This window comes from Emydura macquarii, unplaced genomic scaffold (assembly GCF_026122565.2).
Source record: "Emydura macquarii macquarii isolate MOO-44397 ecotype Brisbane River unplaced genomic scaffold, CSIRO-AGI_Emac_v2 contig_3451, whole genome shotgun sequence".
NCBI lineage: Eukaryota > Metazoa > Chordata > Testudines > Chelidae > Emydura > Emydura macquarii.
Window position 1 is genome coordinate 7,262,241 of NW_027133588.1, and position 19,821 is coordinate 7,282,061.

The 19,821-nt window shown below is 37.6% G+C and overlaps 1 protein-coding gene across 1 annotated transcript in view; it reads left to right on the plus strand.

The window, feature by feature from the left end:
• MTMR10 (myotubularin related protein 10) overlaps positions 1-19,821 on the plus strand; it is a 57,591-nt gene that overhangs the window by 21,401 nt on the left and 16,369 nt on the right. The window contains exons 3-5 of the mRNA XM_067534552.1: positions 6,045-6,181; positions 7,804-7,876; positions 8,804-8,946. Of these exons, the coding sequence (XP_067390653.1) occupies positions 6,045-6,181; positions 7,804-7,876; positions 8,804-8,946 (353 nt within the window). The remainder of the gene's footprint in view (positions 1-6,044; positions 6,182-7,803; positions 7,877-8,803; positions 8,947-19,821) is intronic.

Genomic DNA, 19,821 nt, shown 5'->3' on the forward strand with positions numbered 1-19,821 from the left:
GTCATGGTCCCACTTCTTCTTTCTTTGTTTTCTTCCTATTTATATGTCTATAAAACCTTTTTATTGGTTTTAATTCCCTTTGCAAGATCCAACTCTACTTGGCTTTTGGCCTGCACCACTTTACCTCTTGGAAGTCAGAACATGTTGAGATAGCTTTCCTGCTGATCCCTCCCATCTTCCATTCCTTGTAGGCTTTCTGCTTTCTCTTAATTACCTGTCTGAAATGCTTACTCATCCAGCTTGGTCTACAGTTCTTACCTCTGAATTATTTCCCCTTCCTTGGGATGCAGGCTTCAGATAGTTCCTGCAACTTTGACTTGAAGTAATTCCAAGCCTCCTCCACCTTTAGATCCGTGAGTTCTTCAGTCCAGTTCACTTCCCCAACTAATTCCCTCAATTTTTTTAAAGTTAGCCCTTTTGAAGTCAGACCCTAGTCACAGATATATTTTTGTTTATCCTTTCATTTAGTTTGAACTGAATTAGTTCCTGATCACTCAAACCAGGGTTGTCCCCTACAGCCGGTTCTTCTGTGAGGTCCTCACTACTCACCAATACCAAATCTGAAATGGCATCCCCTCTTAGTTCAGTAACTATTTGGTGAAGGAATCCATCAGCTATCACATCCAGGAAAATCTGGGCCCTATTATTACTACTAGCACTTGTCCTCCAGTCTATATCTGGGAAGTTAAAGTGTCCCATAATCACACAGTTCCCAGTAGTATTTACTTCATTAAAAGCCTTAAAGAGGTCTCTATCCATGTCCAAATCAGATCCTGGGTCTGTAGCACACCCCAAGCACTATCTCAGGGGAAACTCTAGTAGTTTTCTTCCCCAATGTGATTTTTACCCAGACAGACTCTATCTTATCAATTCCATCACTTTTAATTTCTTTACAATCTACCTCATCATTGATATACAATGCTACTCCACCACCTTGGCCTTTATATCTGGCTTTCCTAAACAGCACATACCTGTAAATACTGTTCACCAGTCATCACTGCTATTCCACCATGTTTCTGTTATCCCTGTAATATCTGGTTTCACTTCCTCTACCAGTAGCTCTAGTTTCTCCATTTTGTTACCTAGGCTCCTCACATTGGTATACAAACATCTTAATTTTTGCTGTTTGGCTTCGCTCACGTTCCTTACCTGATTTGGCACAGTCATTCTACTGCCAATATCACCTGTTAGGCTGGTATCTACACTATCCTTCCTCCTAATGTCCATTCTGCTCCCCGCTGCTGTGTACTTTCTTACTTCATTTTCCTCCCTCTCAATGCTAAAATCAGGCGTGGAGATTACCTGGGCATCTCCCAACCATCTCCCCCAGCTTCCTAGTTTAAAGCTCTCAATCAGTTGTGCCAGCCTGCATCCTAGAAGTGCATTTCCCTCCCTACTCAGGTGAAATCCATCCCAAGAGACCAGCCCTCTATCCATGAATGCCTCCCAGTGACCATACATCCCAAAGCTCTCCTTATAACACCACTGCCTGAGCCATCTGTTGATCATCAGAATCTTGTCACGCCTTTGTTGTCCTCCTCCTAGGGACAGGCACAATCCCACTGAAGATCACCTGAGACTCGATTTCCTTAAGAATCTTCCCCAACCTGGCATAGTCTCCTTTGATTCGTTCCAGCGAGAATCTAGCTGTGTCATTTGTACCCACATGAAGGACAATCAGCGGATTCTTTCCCGTTCCCATTAGGATCCTCTTCAGCCTCAGGTCCACATCCCATATTTTAGCACCTGGCAGACAGCACACCCTTCTGTTCTCCAGATCAGCTCTGGTTAAAGGCCTGTCTGTTCTTCTCAGCAGGGAGTCCCCAGTCACATAGGCCTGCCTTTTCCTGGTAACAGTGTGATTCACTGACTTATCCCCTGTTCTTTCTGGCTGCAAGTCATCTCGTCTAGTATTCTTCTTTGCAATCCTCTGCAACTGTTCCTGTATCCTCCTGTGGCTCTTATCTGGCGGTATCTCCATTGGCCCATCCACTCTTTGTATAGGACTAGCTGCTCTTCTCTTCTTCCTTGCCCTCCCACCTTCAGTATCCACCTGCTGTGCCCCTTCTTCATTTTCCAACTCCGCAAACCCATTTCTGAGCTCTATTTCTCCTTCACTATCCTGTCTTTTCCTCTGCCGGGTTCTAGCAGTTATATGCTTCCATTGGCCACTCTCCTCACCCAGCATTCTCCCCTCAGAGTTTGTTGGTCCTGCTTCCATCTGCCGGTCTGGGTTTTTCCATTCAGCATCCACATTCCCTTGCTCCGTCATCTGCTTGAACCCCCTTCTAAACTCAACCAGAGTTTCCACCTGCATCTCCAACCCTCGAATGTTCTCTTCCATCAGCCCTATGAGGTGGCACTTCATACAAACAAAGCTCTTATGAGGCACCCTCACCAGGATCTCATGTACATCCAGTCATCTACACTGTCTCTTCCACTGCTTGAGTGACTTCCACTACCACCTCTGTATCTGTCATAGCCTTTCCCCCTACTTCCTGCCAGTGAGAGAGAGACACACACACAACTCCACAAAATGCACCCACTGCCCTAAGGCCCATTCAAACTTCCCGTTTTCAGCTCTCTTTGCTGGCCCCTGTGCCACTGCACAGCTATCCATGCATTGTTTAATTTTTTTTGCATAAGGAGAAAAGAATGGAATAGAATGTTTGACTTGTTTCCTTGACTACAATATTGCTTTTTCATTCACCTAAAAAAATCATTTTGTTTACGGAGATTTAATAAAGCTATCTAACATGATCTGAAGACTTAGTGTGTTCATGTCTACCTTATATAATGAACAGGTGATTTCAGAAAAGTGCAATACTTAAATAACTACAGTTAACTGAGAACAATCTTTGGTTTTACCTAGAAAATTAGATATTGTAGGTATTGAATGTATTGATTAAGATTTTATTTATGTTGATTGTTAATCTCTGATTTTTACAATTGTGGGATGTAGGAGGTAGTGATGTAATAATACAATGGATCAATTACATAAATTCTCATGGATTCTCATTCATCTGCTTTTATGGAATGTTTATCAATCTCAGAAATCCTTAATTCTCTAAAATTGTATGTTTTAAAATGTAGAGATTTAATAACACAAGAGCCCAAAGCTTCTTAGTAGTTATTGTGAATCATGTATTTAATTTGGGTAGATTTTTATTACTTGAATACACTTCATATATAATGGGTGGTAACCCTGTAATTTTGGTCTAGCTTCCTCTCAAAGTTAATACAAACTGCTCTCTTGTCTCCTGAGATCACACTTCGACTGTTCAAATCACATGACCATGTTGACTGCTCTTCCGTATCTGGAACAGCTTGTGACTGTTTACTGGAAAAAGAAGCAGCTACATTGTAAAAATGTGCAGAGTAATATCTCTCAATAGCTTAATCATAGACACTTTCATAGAAAAAAACATCTTTTAAGCTGTGGATTTTGCAAAAGCGGAATGTAGTTTCCTGGTATAAGATCAAGAATTTTTTTCACTTTAGTTAGTTTTTCCTCTGTTTTACAGAGATTTAGATTGCACCCTTCATGTTGTTCAATATAGCCAATGAATAACAAGTGTTAAAGGTAAAGTGTCTTAATATGAAATTCCAGGGTGAATGTTTGGGATCCCACTAAGAAAAAGTGCAGACTTACACTAAGTCCCTCGAACACTCCATTTGTTAAAGGTTAAGTGCATTGCAAACTTTCACGCTTGATTGTTTTTAAACTTCAAAATCCTTATTAAAAAATGGTTGTGTGTGGGGGTGGGGAGTTCCACTTCTGTCAAAAGGACTGGCATGTACTTTCTTCTGCCTTACATTTATGATGTAAGAGTTTTCTGAAATAGATGATTGAAAACTAATATATTAAAAAGTCTCTGCACAAACGTGAGGAATGGAGGGAAGAAGCAAGGAGGACTAGATATGAAGATTACCTAGTAGGCATATCCCAAATGTTGGTTGGTTCTCATTAGCGACGTGAGAAGTTGTTTTACAAATGCAGGGTTACTAATGATGAAAGAGGTCCATTAATAAAAGAGCAAAACAATACTGATGACTCTGAGGTTACTGAACTGCTTCATAAAAAGACACATTTACTAAGTTGTATAACAAGAGAACTGTAAATTGGAAGCCTGAACAACAGTAAGGAATTGAACATTTAAAAAAAAATCCAGTTGACAGAACATTAAAGGAATACCATACTTGAAAAATGTTAGCATGTACAAATCTGCCATTCTGAATTACATGTTTGAGTGTTAAGGAAAATAGTGTGTTCATTCCTGGGCACCACATTATCAGAGAAATAATGGTGCATTGGATGGGCTTGGAGAAGAGCAACTACATTATCAAGGGGCTGGAAGGATTCACTTATGAGGAAAGAGCAAAAATGTTTGGCTCAGGGACTAATCCAGGCAGGAGGTGTGGGAGGGAACGTGGTGTAAAGTATATGAAGGTTGTTAGCGCCAAAGATGAAGAGGCATTTTAATGTGATATTTGGTGGTACTTTACAAGAAAATATAAAGAGTACAATTTGGACATCATGTAGATGGGATATCAGGGAAAACATCTTGACAGTAAGGTGTATTAGGATGTGGAATAGTAATGGAAGCACAGAAACGTTATCACTTGGAAACATTAAAACTACTGAATACTGGAAAATGTGCTGACCAGGGAGCTGAACTGTGGATGACCCAGTGGGGTCTCTTTCCGTGTCTGATTCTGTAAATGATTTCTGCTACCATTTAACTCTAGTCTATGAAGTAATGAATAGTAAAATCTATAGAGCAACTGGGGCATGTTCCTGCGAGCTGCTGAGCACCATCAGTCCCATATCAGTCAACTGGAGGTAACCTTGGAGAATTAAGCCCTAGATGAGCAATTTAGTCTTCATCACTATTAAATCAGCCGGATGCACTATTTAGGACTTATTTTTTAATAATTTAAAATATTTAAACTATTATAAACTTAAATTTCCATATGCATGCTCTTGTTACCTATGGCAGCTGACTCCTCAGCTATGGAAGAGAGCTTCGTTTATATGTGGGGATTCAGCAAATGACAGATGGCACATCCTGAAGTAAAAAGTGGAAGCTGTATGTAGGTTGTAATTTAGCTTCCAGAAATTTCAATTTCAGATGCTAATAGGTTAAATTATCAGAGGTGAGCTATAAATGCTGCTTGAATATATATAGGTGTAGGGTGACCAGATAGCAAGAGAGAAAAATTGGGACAGGGATGGGGGATAATCACCTATATAAGAAAAAGCCCCCAATATTGGGACATCTGGTCACCCTATATAGGCCTCTGTGTGCTCCTCTTGTTTAAAGCTTAATTTCTCCTAGAAAAGTCTTTGTACTTGAGAGACTTCTGTCTGGGAAGTATCCTGGATGAATTAAAATATATGAATATTAAGTAACCTCTTTTACCAGAGAAACATTTTAGTCTCATGCATCAGATGGTCATGGTAGAAGCTTTGAAAAGGAGAGTGATATTTGCATGTAGTGTTAGTGTTACACATTGTGTGTCTTTTTTTTCAGGGATTTACTTTGAATATTAATCTGAATACAAATCAGACAATTAGTTGTGCAAATGAGGATTTTGTTAGCTATCTGATGATTGATTCTGCAATTTGGGATCCTGCAGGTTCACAAAAGAACTGGAATATACATATATCTCATACATTTTAGCTGAGGCTTTTAAAACAAATAATTCTTATAATTTCCCATTTTAAACTCATTGCTTTTAAAGGGGGGGGAAAAAAGAAAAAAACTTTAGTGGTGGCATATCACAGTTTTCCTGGACCCATGCACTCATGACTGAGGGTTTTTTATTACTGCCTGATTCAGTACTAATATAAGTGGTGGTTACAGTTCTGGTTTCCCCTGCCCAACTTTCATGTTAAAATCCAAATTAGTATGTTTTCTGGCCTATCATTTGAAAATGCTAAAAGGTTAAGGGGAACACTTCATTTGAAATCACCAAAATACAATGTTTCTATCTTTAAGAAGATTTAAATATCTTACTTTTTCCCTCTGGTTTTGTTTTAGGTGAAATTGTGGTAAATGAAGTCAATTTTGTGAGAAAATGTATTGCAACCGATACAAGTCAGTATGATCTCTGGGGAAAGTTGGTTTGCAGTAACTTCAAGATTTCATTTATTACAGAGGATCCCATGCCACTTCAGGTTTGTTTTTCTTTACAATTGATATTTCATGATTTATGATAAATATGATTGACAAAATAGATTTAGTTAAACCACAATAAATTCCTTAAGTAATTGAGGGGTCCAACCTCATTCTATAAAACAAAGGAAGTTCAAATATCAATCCTGAATTATTGGTGTGCCAATCTTTAATTTGCCCTATTGAATCTACAGAATGTAGGTGTTTGACATCAGAGTATTATTTTCTGAATTAATTGGACTATGGTATCAAAGCATTTAATGATGGAAGTACAGTGAGCAATTGTTTGTAGGACGCCTTTTTGGAGAATGCTGTTAAAAAGCCAAAAACTTTACTATTAGTTGGAAAATATAATGGGGCATCCTACTGAAAAACGGAATTCCAAGTTTCCTTTTATGTAGATATAAGCACCAGTTCAGCAAAACCTTCAGCATGTGCCAAAGCCCTATTTGAAGTCAGTGAGAGAGAGGACAAGATGACAATGAAATTGTCATATTTAGTATAGAAGCAGCAATATATAACAGTTAAGGCTAGTTATTCATAATAATAGAAAAGGGAAAAGTCAGAGCAACACATGCAGAAGTCAGCCTTAGTTTAATTTGTAAACATCTTTGCGTAAACTATTTTTAATACATTAATGATTGTTGAAACTGAGTTGTCAATGATACTTTATTTTGCTATTAAAATTACTTCATCATCTACAACATATTTAAAGTACTCAATTGCCTGGACATGTATTTAACTTCATTAATGAAAATACATGAGGGAGTCATGCTCAGTAGTGGCAAACAAGGTAACAAAGGCCGTAGCTTTTATGAAAAAGCAAACTTATTTTGTGTTATGGAAATTATGGCTATAACAGCCTTAAAGTTTAATAATATTCTAGTCCATGATATTCAGTGTCTTAATTTTGGAAACCAATAATATATAAGGGTTGGAAAGTATATTACTTTTAAATTAATATGTAAAATTAGCATTGTCATCCTTATCAGATGCATTCTTCGCCATTTTCTCTCTTCTGCTGGCATTTTTCTCATTCTTTCTAACAACCCACAATCCAGCATGTTAGATTAGAGAAATATTGTTGGATCACTTCTACTCTTCAAGTTATGAGTCTAGACTTGTAAACTATAAAAATTACACTCCTTTGCACGCACTTATTCCTTGAAGCTCCTACACTTGTAAAATAGTATGTGGCAATAGTAGCTGATGGCTAATTGCAGTATATACATTAATTATGTGTTTGGCTTGAAGTATTGTTTTTGAACTTTCCAACCTGGAGTCTGCAACTGCTCTGAGGACCAGTCCTCCACACTTAATCTGTTTTGTTACATCTGGTGTTATAAAAAGGAAGCTTTGATTTTTTGGTCATTTTTCTTTTCATAGTTGCAGTTATGGTTTTTCATCTTAAACTGCAGCCAACTTGAAACTGAAAGAATTTGTGATTAGGCTAAAAAACTCAAAGTAAATATTGGTTGTTTAACTTTTATTTTTTCTATACAATCTACATTGTTTTTATTTGAGAAATATCTGTCCATGTTCTCTTTAAACTATGTTGTAAAATCCTATGCTAAAATCAATATGGCTGTAAAACTCCTGTTATGAGCTTCTCTCTTTCTTCCAGAAATTCCATTATAAAAACCTGCTCCTTGGTGAACATGATGTGCCACTAACATGCATTGAACAAATTGTCACAGGTATGGAAAAGCCATTTAAGTATTATGAAAAGCTTAAAAGATGAGTTGGTATATTAAAGTTTAAAATGATCAGTGTTTTCTATATTAAGGCACAGTTATTAAGGTTGGACTTTATTAATCTTTCTATGAAGTTAGGCCTAAATTTAAATTTGTAAATCAGAAAAGCAATATAAAGACTGAGTAAAATTGAAAAGAGACACTTTGCAAGATTTGCATTAAACCCAGTTTTCATGTTCTTTCAAAGTATGAGATTACGATTCTGAATCCATAATTGTTCAAGAAATAGTACCTTTTTAACAACTGTTGGTTTTCCATTTTATTTATAACTACTTTTACGTATAGTTGAACATCTCTTCCACCTTATGATTTTAGATTGTAATTCTTATCACCATTAGTTATCTTTTTTCAGTTATTTACAGCCAATTGGGCCATACACAACAAAATACAGCATTATATTGCGGTTTTTATTTTAAGGTGGTCTTGTTTCTCTGACTTTGATGACCTGTTTAAAAACCACTATAATCAGCAACCTCTGGAGGTGTATTTCTGTCTTCTGCCAGAAATTATGGCTAGAGTGTGTTTTATTTCTGATTTTGAAGCTGTAAATTTGAAGCTAATTAAGTAGAAAGTATTAGTTAAGTTTAAAATTGAAGAGACACTCTTACCCTATTTAGAAGCACCAGCTTTTGGACCTTAGTAATCCAGCATAAGATCACATAGTATTTATTAAGATTGTATCAAAAGGCTGATAAGCATCGCTGTACTGATTATCTTGTAATTTTGACAGTCTATCTCTTTGGACCTTGCCTGTTGCCCCTTTCTGGAATGACTAATTTTCACAGTACTGGTATCATCTGAATGTCACTAAGTATATACTCTCTGCTTGATCTTTAACAATGTGTCTTGTTTTTGTTTTTCATTTTTTAGTAAATGACACAAAGAGGAAACAGAAGGTCCTTGGTCCCAACCAGAAACTTAAATTTAATCCAACAGAATTAATTATTTATTGCAAAGATTTCCGTATTGTTCGATTTCGTTTTGATGAAGCAGGCCCTGAAAGTGCAAAAAAGGTATTTAAAAACATGCGATTTTTCCTTAAAGTTCCTTATTGTGTTGGGGTATGTGTAATTCCAGCTCTGGTATTATGGAACTTCTCAGTTTTTTTTTTTAAGCTCTTGATAGAGATTGGTGAGATTGAATTTGTCTTTCTTAAGTAAAAACCACCTTGTAGTTTTTCTAAAACCCATATATGTATCTATAATAGTGTTTTAAGATAATTTTTGGTTACAGAAAATCATCTCGGGGTGAAATATGAATCTTTTCTTCTACAGATGAGGTTTATATACCTAAAAATTGGTGTATGTAGATATTATGAATGCTTCTAGATTAAAGGAGGTAGTGTCTGAACTCTGCTCACTTAAGAGGTGCAGTTACAGGAAGTGTTGTTTTCCTAACTTTGTTCTGGAAATCCCTCAGTGAGGGGGTGAGTAGTTTAGTCTCCCATTCCCATTCATTCTTTCTACTGAGGCAGTCAACAGGTGTGCTAATTATAATAGTGATGTGCTTTGATGTGGATACCTGTTCACTAGAAAATGGAACTCCCTTTTACATATGCCACCACACAACTTTTGGGTGATGATCCATTTTCTGCCATTGCGAGAGGTCATATTCAGACCAATGACCTAAAGGTGAAAGGCCAGTTACCAGTCTCCTGCACCATTCAACCTTAAAGCCTGATTTTTTCACCTCAAGTAGACACACGTTTATACATCTGCTTTATATGTTCCCTTCCAGATGTGTACTCACTTATCTCCTATTGTGCATGTACAGTGCTAAACGTATATTTTAGCCATGTGCATGCACAAACTGGAAACTTGTGCAAATATTTTCTAATGTGCACTTACAGTGTATGCCTATAATTTCCTTTCCAGGTAAGTGCACTCTTTCTATGCATTAGTGAAGTCAAATCTGTTCTACTTTAAAAATTGACTGCAGATTTAGGGAACCAGTATTTTAAAGGTTCTTGGTTTAAAGCTTCCAAGTCTGCAGTCAGATGATATATTAGAAATACACATCCCACTGTAGAGATTTTGTTACAAGTAAAAAATGGAAAATGTTATGTACTTCCATTTGTGTAGCTTTTAACCTAAAGTTACCCAAGGTTAGAATGTTGAAATTTAAATATACTTCCTGGAATCTTTGAATAACAGATATTCTCTGGCAAATGCTTGGAGTTCCAAATTTGTTAAAAATTCCAAGTGAATGTTTGGAGTTCAGTAAAGGGTGAACAACAAGACCATTCATTAACACTTCCTGATATATTGCTGCTGGGCTTTCAAATTCCAAGAACACTGATGTAGAAAAAGTCTGATCCCTTGGGGGAGGGGGGAGGAAAGGAGAGTGTAAAAACGGTAGCATCTTCCATCCAAAACACATTAGATAATTTATTAGCTGCATTCATATTTTCAGTGTTTAAATAAAAGGATTTTTTCCTGACCTGCAAGCTGGTTTGTATTCATTAAACAAGCAACCTCGATTGTTGGCATTTTCTTCCAGTACTGATGATGTAAACTTTCCTGCCTCTCCTGTTGAATTGTTCTCTGGCTCTCTGCACTTTTTCTTCATTTTCCTGTTTATTTAAAAAAAAAAAAAATACCCTGCTTGTACAAGTTGCATTTTTTATCTGGCATCACCACTTTTACATGCCTAGTTAGTTGGCACTAACAAAATAAACCAACCAACAGGTTCTTTTAACCAATAAAGATCTGGGAAGGTTCAAATAGCTGTTTTGATGAGCAGAAATTCAGTTTATATAACCATTTCAGCTCATTGACCCATTGGTCTAGAGTGAGGGTATACAGTATTTTGAATATATAAATGCTATATAAGTACAAATTATTATACAACATGGTGCCTGTGATCTGTAAGTGAGTCAACTTTCAAATTTCAAATATCAGAATGTGTTTGCTGGAGGGAATGGAAGAAACAGTTAATGCACATCTTAACTTTTTAATTATGTGGGTTCTGGGCTTCAAAATTATGTATGTGCACAAAGTACATTTAGGTAGTAGAAGCATCTTTCCTTCTCTGGAGGGTGGAATGACAAGAAATCAACTTTCTGGCGAACACAGAATAAGAACACTTTGCATAGGTAATTGAAGTTTTGGTCTAGTCAGGATTTTGTTTAATTGGATTATTTTAGGATGCAGCTTAATCAAAGAAGGGACCTATGGTATCTCGGATCAGATACTTCTGTCTCTAGACATTTAGCTTACATCTTTCAAATCTGTGCTGTGGCGTGCTTTTTAATCTGGCCCGTTTCTTCCATACCTAGTTTTACAGCAGTGAATAAGAGACTGTTTTGTTTGTTGGTGAATCTTTGTTAGGGAAGCCTGGTCAGCCTTTTCACACCTACAATTTTTTAAGACTCCTTTAACATCACTTGTGTCCACAGGTTTAGATAAATGTCCAAATGACATTAATTGTGGGTACAAAATTCTGTCTACAATTTTGCCCACAATTTGTGGGTGCAAAAAGGGAGGGCCACATCTTTAAAAAGCAGGGCCTTGTCAAATTCTATTGAGAGAAAATCTTGTCGAGTTTTCTTTGGCTCGAAGGTGGCATAGTGTAGTGAAGGCTGTATAAAGTTGTAGAGAAATCCCGACTTTTCCTCTGGGAAAAATCAAAATGTGTCTGCTATACCATATTTTGGCTGATGGATTTGTGTGCTGCTTTTTGTGCTAGGTTATGAACTATTCATGAAAACTATGAGTTGTAGGGAATTGTATATTTATAAATTCCTCCAAGGTCTTGTTGATTGGACAGTTTAGTTTGAAGGATGCCTGTTTCAAATATTGGGTAATGAGACCATAAAGCTGAGCAGTACTGTCATGGACTGTGAATTGGTCAGACTAATTTGACTCAAGACATATGTGCGAGATTTATAACAGTTAGAAAAAGGTGGTCCTTAGCTAGCATTTTTTCTCTCTTGGCAGTTAAAAATAATTGGGAAGAAAAGTCAAATAGTAGAACTGACCTATTGTTATAGATTGAGTTCCGCGGTCTGAGGTACCTTCCATTTAAAATCAGAAGCCTACCAATAAAGCAGTTATAGTGACTGAATTTTAATGATTTATAAATCAAATCCCCAACATGACATTTAACTTGGCAAATCTTGCATAACTGAACTTGGCTGTGCAGGTTGAAGCAAGGGAATTCTCCTCTCTCCCAAAGTGAGCATGGCCTCCTTAGGCTGTGTTCCTCTGTGTTATGAATGAAGTCACTGTTGAAGAAAAACAAAGACACTTACCTTTTCACTGTGCCTATAGAAGACCTTGAGATATCTAAACATAGTCAAACATCAAAAAATGTAGTCATGCTGGAAACTTCGACAACTTTGAGTTGCACTCTGCCAACCAAGACTTTGGCTTCTTTTTAAAAGCTGGTATTTAGAAACATTGTGAGTAGAATTATTTTTTAAGATAGCTTTAAATTCCTTTTAACCTTTCCACACACTTGATGTCTGGAGGCCTGATACTGCGAACACCTCTGAAGCTGAGTAACTTGAGTCATGTGAGTAGTCCCTTGAATTGTGTGCGCCAGTATTTTCAGCCTTGGGCCCAACCCTAAGGGAGTGAGCGTATATTGTTTGGGGAGGAAGAGGATGGGGAAAAAGCTCTAGTAGCAAAGTTGCTTATTAGTATTCCAGCAGGCATGAGACATTCAGGAACTGATAGTACTGATCTGTCTCTTAAGTGGGAAAAAATTAAGTTTGAAGCCAATTGTAGACATCCTGATTTAGTTGATTATTTGACTGTGTTTGTAAACAAATATGCTGTGTTGATGATACTGATACAACTTGAAAAGCTCATTTTTCTGATTTTCCCCACCTACAGCCTATACCCAGCCTATACCTATGCTCAGAAAATCTTTTACCTTGGGATGCTAGAATGTTTGAAATTTCAGGAGGATTAATTTATTTTGCGGGAAATTATGAAGGGGTTTGAAAATCAAGATTATAATAAGAAACTATCTTCAGTGTTAACTATGGAGAAGCAGCCAATGCACTTCTTAAATGCTCCCTTGCACCCTTAAGTTACATGTCCATTTGGGGGACATTATATCCAGAAGAATGTAGATACAGGGTTGGACTCGTGAATAATGGGGGGAATCTCCAGACCCATCAGCATTTTACAATTTAATTCTGCTGTTTTGCCATCAATTTAAAGCTGAAAAGTCTTGAATGGAGGAAAACAGATAGGTGTGGGAGGAAGGGGAAGTAGGAGTAATAGGGTTGAGGAAGGCTTAAGCCAGGAAACTTGAAAGGAGAAGTAATGGCGATTTTCACAATGTAATGAAAAACCAAAAATTTTAATTTAAATTCAATTATAATTAAATGTGTTAATCATCAAAAAGGACTGCTGTCTTCTGGCCATTACAGCAGCTGGCTTAAGAGTGCAATTTAAAAGGTTTGAAATCTTGAGGACTGAGATTTTTACTGACTGCACAGGTTTAACTATAATGTATCACTTAATTTTAAATTAATAAGTATTTGGTGCCACAATATTGAAGTGTTAAAAATCAGTCTGTTTTCCTAATTATACTATGGCCCAATTTCAGTATTATCAAATAAGACTGACTGGGGATATATCATTCTGTGATATTATCACTTCTTTGGGGGGTGCAATATTTTGCCTTTGGCATGTTGCCTGATGATGCCTGTGGGACTTGGCAATACAACAGAATGGTGCACACTCTGAAGTGCCTAAATACAGTATCAGTTTCTTGGTCTTTCCAGTCTCCAACACCCCCATCTCCATTCCTCTGAGAAACCTTTTTAAAGTGTGTGAGGTTTATGTGATCTAAATTATATACACGGACACATAACTAAATAGGAAGAAGGAGAAAAACTAATCCATGCTGAGTCCTGTTCAGTCAAAACCAGCTCTCCCCCCACTAGAGTGACCAGATAGCAAGTGTGAAAAATCAAGATGGGGTGAGGGTGATAGACACCTATATAAGACAGAGCCCCAAATATTGCAACTGTCCCTATAAAACTGGGACATCTGGTCACCCTACTTCCCACAAGCCATATTTTTTTTTTTTTTTTTTTTTCTGAGTGGAGGTAACATTTTTGTTTTCAGTTGCCACCTTCTGTACACAGCGACAATATTGCAGAGACCCAATCCAGATTGAGGAGCTCACACAAAAGGTGACTGAGCATGTTCTAATTGTTTGTTACACAAATCATTGGAATTAGTTATCTGTCAGGTTCAGGAACATCAAAGGTCTGACCTTTGTTGGGCCTTCGAAGGTGCCTATGTCTTTAGAGCCTTTGGAGGCATAGGCCCTTGGAGTGCTTAAAAAAATGTACTTACGTTTCATTTTGAGAAACTGTATTTTAGTGTTTCTTTTATGGGTTACTAGAAAATACTGTGCAATTCAATAATTAACATGTTTTCATAAACAAAGATTCTGAAATGAGAAACAATTGCAACTTAATCTTCAGTGTGTAGAAATAGTTATACTCTTACCTATTACCTATGCTTTCTGTATTGTTACACACAAACTAAATAGATGCTGCATGTAATTGGCCTTTATGGGTATGTCTACACTGCAATACAATGCCCATGACTGGCTCATATCAGCTGACTTGGGCCCAGGCTGTGGGGCTATAAAATTATCCAGACTTGGGCTGGTACCTTCTCCTCTCATAGGGTCCAAGAACCCAGGCTCCAGTCCAAGTCCAGCATCTGCACGGCACTGCAATTATAGAGCCCTGCAGCCGGAGCCCCTGGAGTCCATGCGGGTATCATATTGCAGTGTAGACCTACCCTAAGAGTTATTACAAAGTAGAAGAAAATTCCCTTAACTTTTTAAATTGGACTGAGAATGGCATAAGAGCTAAGGACCATTATCTGAGACTAAAACAACACTACGAGCTAGGGGTGTGATTTTCAGTCAGACATGCTAGCTCTTATCTGAACTAGCACACTAAAAATAGTAACATAGGCAGTGACAACACTAGTTGACCCTTGAGTTCAAATCTGCCTGAATCCCTTGATGAGCTTATTGCTTCTAGTACTTACTGCTGTTATCAGTGCCACTGTGGCCATCCTGGTATTTTTGCCAGGCTAGCTCAAATGAGAGCTAGCACAAGTCCATCCATGCAAGCTGGAATCACACCTCTAGCTTGTACAATAGATGTAGCCTGTGTGTTGGGGTCAAGAGGGTCATTATCTCACTGTGCAAAAAGAGCACTCACAAATGCGGAACATGTATTCATGAAACTCGATTCAGTCCTTGTTACGTGCCTTTCCATTGGCAAACCTCTGCCTCCAGTGCAGAGTTGCAATGCCATGGGGAGCCTGCATCCAGCCAGTGAAACTGTAAAAGCAGTTGGTGTGGGCTGGGGAGTTGAATGGCCTGCATGACCAGGGTCATGTGCTTGTCTGGTACGTGCCTCCGTCGGCCTCCGCTAATGGGACGGCTGATGAGCCTTGATGCTGAATTAGAGCTCTCCTACTTTGTTAGAAATGTGGTGGGGAGGTTTGCAGTGCAAATGTCACTTGCATTTCCGAGATATGGAATTGCTCTTGCGGCCCTGCTAGTACAGGGAGATGCAGTTTGCAACAGTGTGCACTGATGGGGTAATTAAGTCCATCATTTTACTTTTTAATTAACTATCTCTCCTATAAATGAAAACTGTTCTCATGTTTTTTAAATGATGATTCAGAATATCTGCGGTTTTGCACAATTGCAGTTGGCAGAAATACTGAACATTTATCAGTTTGGTACAAGAACACTTCCTGCAAAACATGCTTGTCCTCTAGTTTAAGAGCTTTCGGCTTCGGATGGCATTCTTCTGAGAACTATGGAATTTGCTTGTCTTTAAAGTCCCAGACAGACAATAACGCTACTATATGGAGTTGCATAGTCAGGAATAAATAGAGAACAAATCTGGCTTTAGTGCTTGTCAGCAAATAAATTGTTGTTAGGATGCATTAGTTTCACTGGTCTAAAATTCCAAGTGAAAATTAAAGCAGAACAAAATGCTAACATTTATGTGGAAGAAAGAAAGGCCCTGACTCTACACACTATGATCAGCACAGGTGGACAACTGCACCTGAGAAACACTTTATTCACGTCATTTGGGGTCCCTCTGGCTGCAGCAGTCCGCCTGCTGAGTTCACAGTGCAGAATCAGGGCCTGAATTGGCAGTTGCTCTGTTTTTGTGTTCCAGTTGTTTGCTTCACTGCATATGTAAACCTCATTAAATCTTATTTAATTTTTAATAAATACTGAATTTTCTTCAGGTTTGCATGTATTCCAGAGGGAAATTAATGGTGATCTTTAAAGATTATTTACATATGTGTTCATAGTGATTTGGGATCTTAGATAATAGTTGCTTTTGTTTTCAACTAAAAAATTACAAGTATGTTAACATATTAAAACAAAAATAGACAAAACACTAGAAAAATGCAGTAAGTAACAGCCTTATTGAGAGGAGAGATGGACCATGTATATATGTGACCTAAATCATTTTCACTTTTTCTGTGATTCTGCATTAAAATAAAGATTTTTGAAAAGGTGCCCCTCCTCAATTTATTTTGCAAACTCCAAGATTAGCATTTCCCTGTAGTAGTGAAGGTCACTACCACCTAAAACAATGCAGGAAGGTGCTGTTTCAGGTAGTTGTGGTAATATCGCAAAATCCTGAACTCAAGCCATGGCAGGTAAATGGAGATGGAGTCAGGTTTCAACAACTTTATTTTAAAATTAGCTGTTTTTAATTTTCTGATTTGGAACTCGAGCCTTTTCTGTGCTGCTCGCAGTTCATCTTCAAGTCTCAAATTTAATCAGACTAGTACAACTAGGGGGCTTTGACTCTTATCCCATAGAAGTGTGTATTCAGAGTAACTCTGCTGACTTCAGTGGAGTTACACTGGTGTAAAACTGATTGATAAATTAGAGAATTAAGCCCAGCACATACACGTTTGCAACCTCTGTTCTTGTTTTAGTGCAATAGATTGATTGATTAATCAAATAATTAATTAGAATGATTCTTATCCTTTTTAATAGGATAAGAAAGGTGCTCATTATGTTACAGAAATTACATAGCTGGAAATAGCAACAGTATGAGATGCTCTTTCTGAAGTCTAGAAGTCTGATATTAAAATGAATACCTACTTTGCCAGTCAGCTAAGATTTGTATGTTAAAACACAAAGTATATATCGAAATTTCATGTGCGTGACTTCTAGCAATTCAAATGGAGTTATCCTGTCCTACTCTTGGAACACCGTGAAATGGCTGAAATAATTTCCTAAATGGAGTATATAATCAGTAGTGTAATGAACCGTGTTTCACCTTAAGTTTGTGACCACTTTTAAAGAAATGGACCAACCGTCCTCTACCACCTGTGTGTGTGCACGCGTGTGTGTTTTAAAAAAAAAAAAAAAAAAAGGCAAACAAAAACCAACCAAGAATCTGCTTAATTAACAATCTGCTTTCAAAGCCCATGCTAAGTAATTTTCCAGTGATTACTTAGATTGGTGTTTTGCCAGGAATGACATCAGACTCAACCTGTTTTGAGCTGCAGTTTCATTGTTGAGCTGAAAACACTAATATGGGAGAAGAGGAATATGGGACTGTTCTTTTAAGACTGTGTAAGGATTTTAATGACCTTTATAGTGTGCAAAAAAACCCAGTTTACAATTAGTCATACGCAGCCATTAAAAGTTGATTCTATAAATAGTGAATGTTCTCATCAAAAGCCAAATCAAAATGAAAACAGCCAATATAAGCTCTTTTTATGTGTGGGAGACATAAGGGCTAGAAATACCGTAGTAATCCCTGCAAAGAGTTCAGCCCGAGTGTGCTCTCTGACTCTTCTGAGGCATTATGCCATCAGTATTATTAATCCCTTCATGGCCTGCCCCAGCCATCTTATTTTCATGTGTATAACCATAAAAAAATGTTTCCCCATAACAAAAGAAACAAAACATGAAAACTTTCTCAACCCCTTGGAAGCAAAGAATGTTGTTGGGTTTTTTAAATAGTGCCCTACGTGTACCTAACTCTGCCGTACAGTGGCAAAAATGTGGCAAAATAAAGAGGTGGCAGGCAAAATTTGATGAAGTACCAAAAATACCTAATAGAGTGGGGTGTGATCTTTGTAGTGAAGGTGCCAGCAGTTGTCATTGTGTGCATGTGGGTCGTCATCTTGTAATGTAACGCAAACTGAGCAACAAAAACGAATAGTCATACTGCTGATTATCTTTGCCCACGTTAACTTGTTAAGGTCTCTTTACTATTGAATAGGATTACTTAATATAAATCTTACTAAAGGTTTAAGACTTTATCCGTGTTAAAATCTTTAACAAAATCATTTTTGGCAAATCAAGTGGCCATACTGTATTTTATGGTGTGCTTGGGGTGTGAAGAGGCACAAAGTATATATGTCTAGGTTTCATAGCCTCCTCTTACATGAGCTTTTGCCTACAATCTTCAAGCCTGAAAAAATCAAATGGTGAGCGCCTACAACTTCAAGTAAAGTCAGTGCAGTCGGTACCTGTGAAAACTGGCCTATTGTATTACTTTTCATATGTAATTTGATACAACTTGGAATACATAAATAATTAAAATGTATTTTTTGCCTCTCAAAAACTAGCTTCCTCTCTTAATGTTTGAATCGTCCCATTGCATTTGGATGCAATGCTATTTACATATCAGTAAGTGTGTTTAAGAAAAGATAAATAAGACATTCAGTCTAAGTATTCAAAACCAAAAGCATCTTTAAGATGTTCAATCCATGATCCTGTGGCAGCAGTAGCCGTGATTCCATGCAGGAGACTCTTCAGTGCTTTGAATGTCAAGAAGCTCTGGGTAGCAGGTCTCAACAGCTCCTTGCAGATCACAATGACTCAGCCTGGTCTACTCTGATCATTCTTATAAGAGATGTTGGCACTTGCTGAGTTCACAGACTTTCTAATATGATAAGCAGGTGTTTCCTTGTCTGACTAAATACCAGTCATCTAGAGGCAGAATTTCTAAGGGCAAGGCCCACAGTCGTCAGGCTGACAGCCATTTTCAAGACCATTTCAGGAATGGAGAAGAGGCCACTTACTGATATATGTAACTAATTGTAAATTCTCATGCCTGATCAAAATAACACAATACCTTGATTTTTTTTTTTTCCCCCAAGAGGGGCTCTGCACCCATAGCTTCCATTTAAATTGTAAGTTGATGGGAAACTACAGGTGCTCAGCCCTTTTGAAAAACAAGCCAGAAGTGACTAGACGGAGGAGAGCACCCCACATAATGGCGGTTTGGCCATTCCTTATTCCTAGATAATCCCTTTACTTCTATTCCAAAATTCTTGGAGCCATCTGTCCCCTGCATCAGGGAATGGGATTTATTTTACTGCAGGACTAACATAACTCGTGCAGGCCTTGGAGGTAAAAATGGGAGGCTGCTGTTTCAAGAAATAATATGAGGGTTGGGCTCTAACACACAAGACTTACATATTATTTATTTTATTTGTGATTGTTACAGTCATGCCTAAGGACCAAACAAGAATGGAGCCCCATTGTGCCGTTTTCTCTATCTGCTCCCCTCTGATTTGTACACAAACACACACACACCAGCTTGTGTGTAGCTGTCGATAAACTGAGAATTGTATATTCTGTAGCTGGCAATCTTTCTGCTAAAAATTAAGTCCTATTAAAGCACTGAGAAATTATATTACTTAAATCAGTCTATAACTTCAAGTCACTCTTGATGTAAGATGAGTTATTGACCTTACAATGTTGACTGCTATAACATTTTTCCAGCAAATATTAGCCAACTGAATCAAATATCAAAATATGTCATCCCCTTCTCTTAAATCAAATCTGCAAATATTACATCAGACCATTTTTTAACATCAGTCTTTTGTTTATATTCT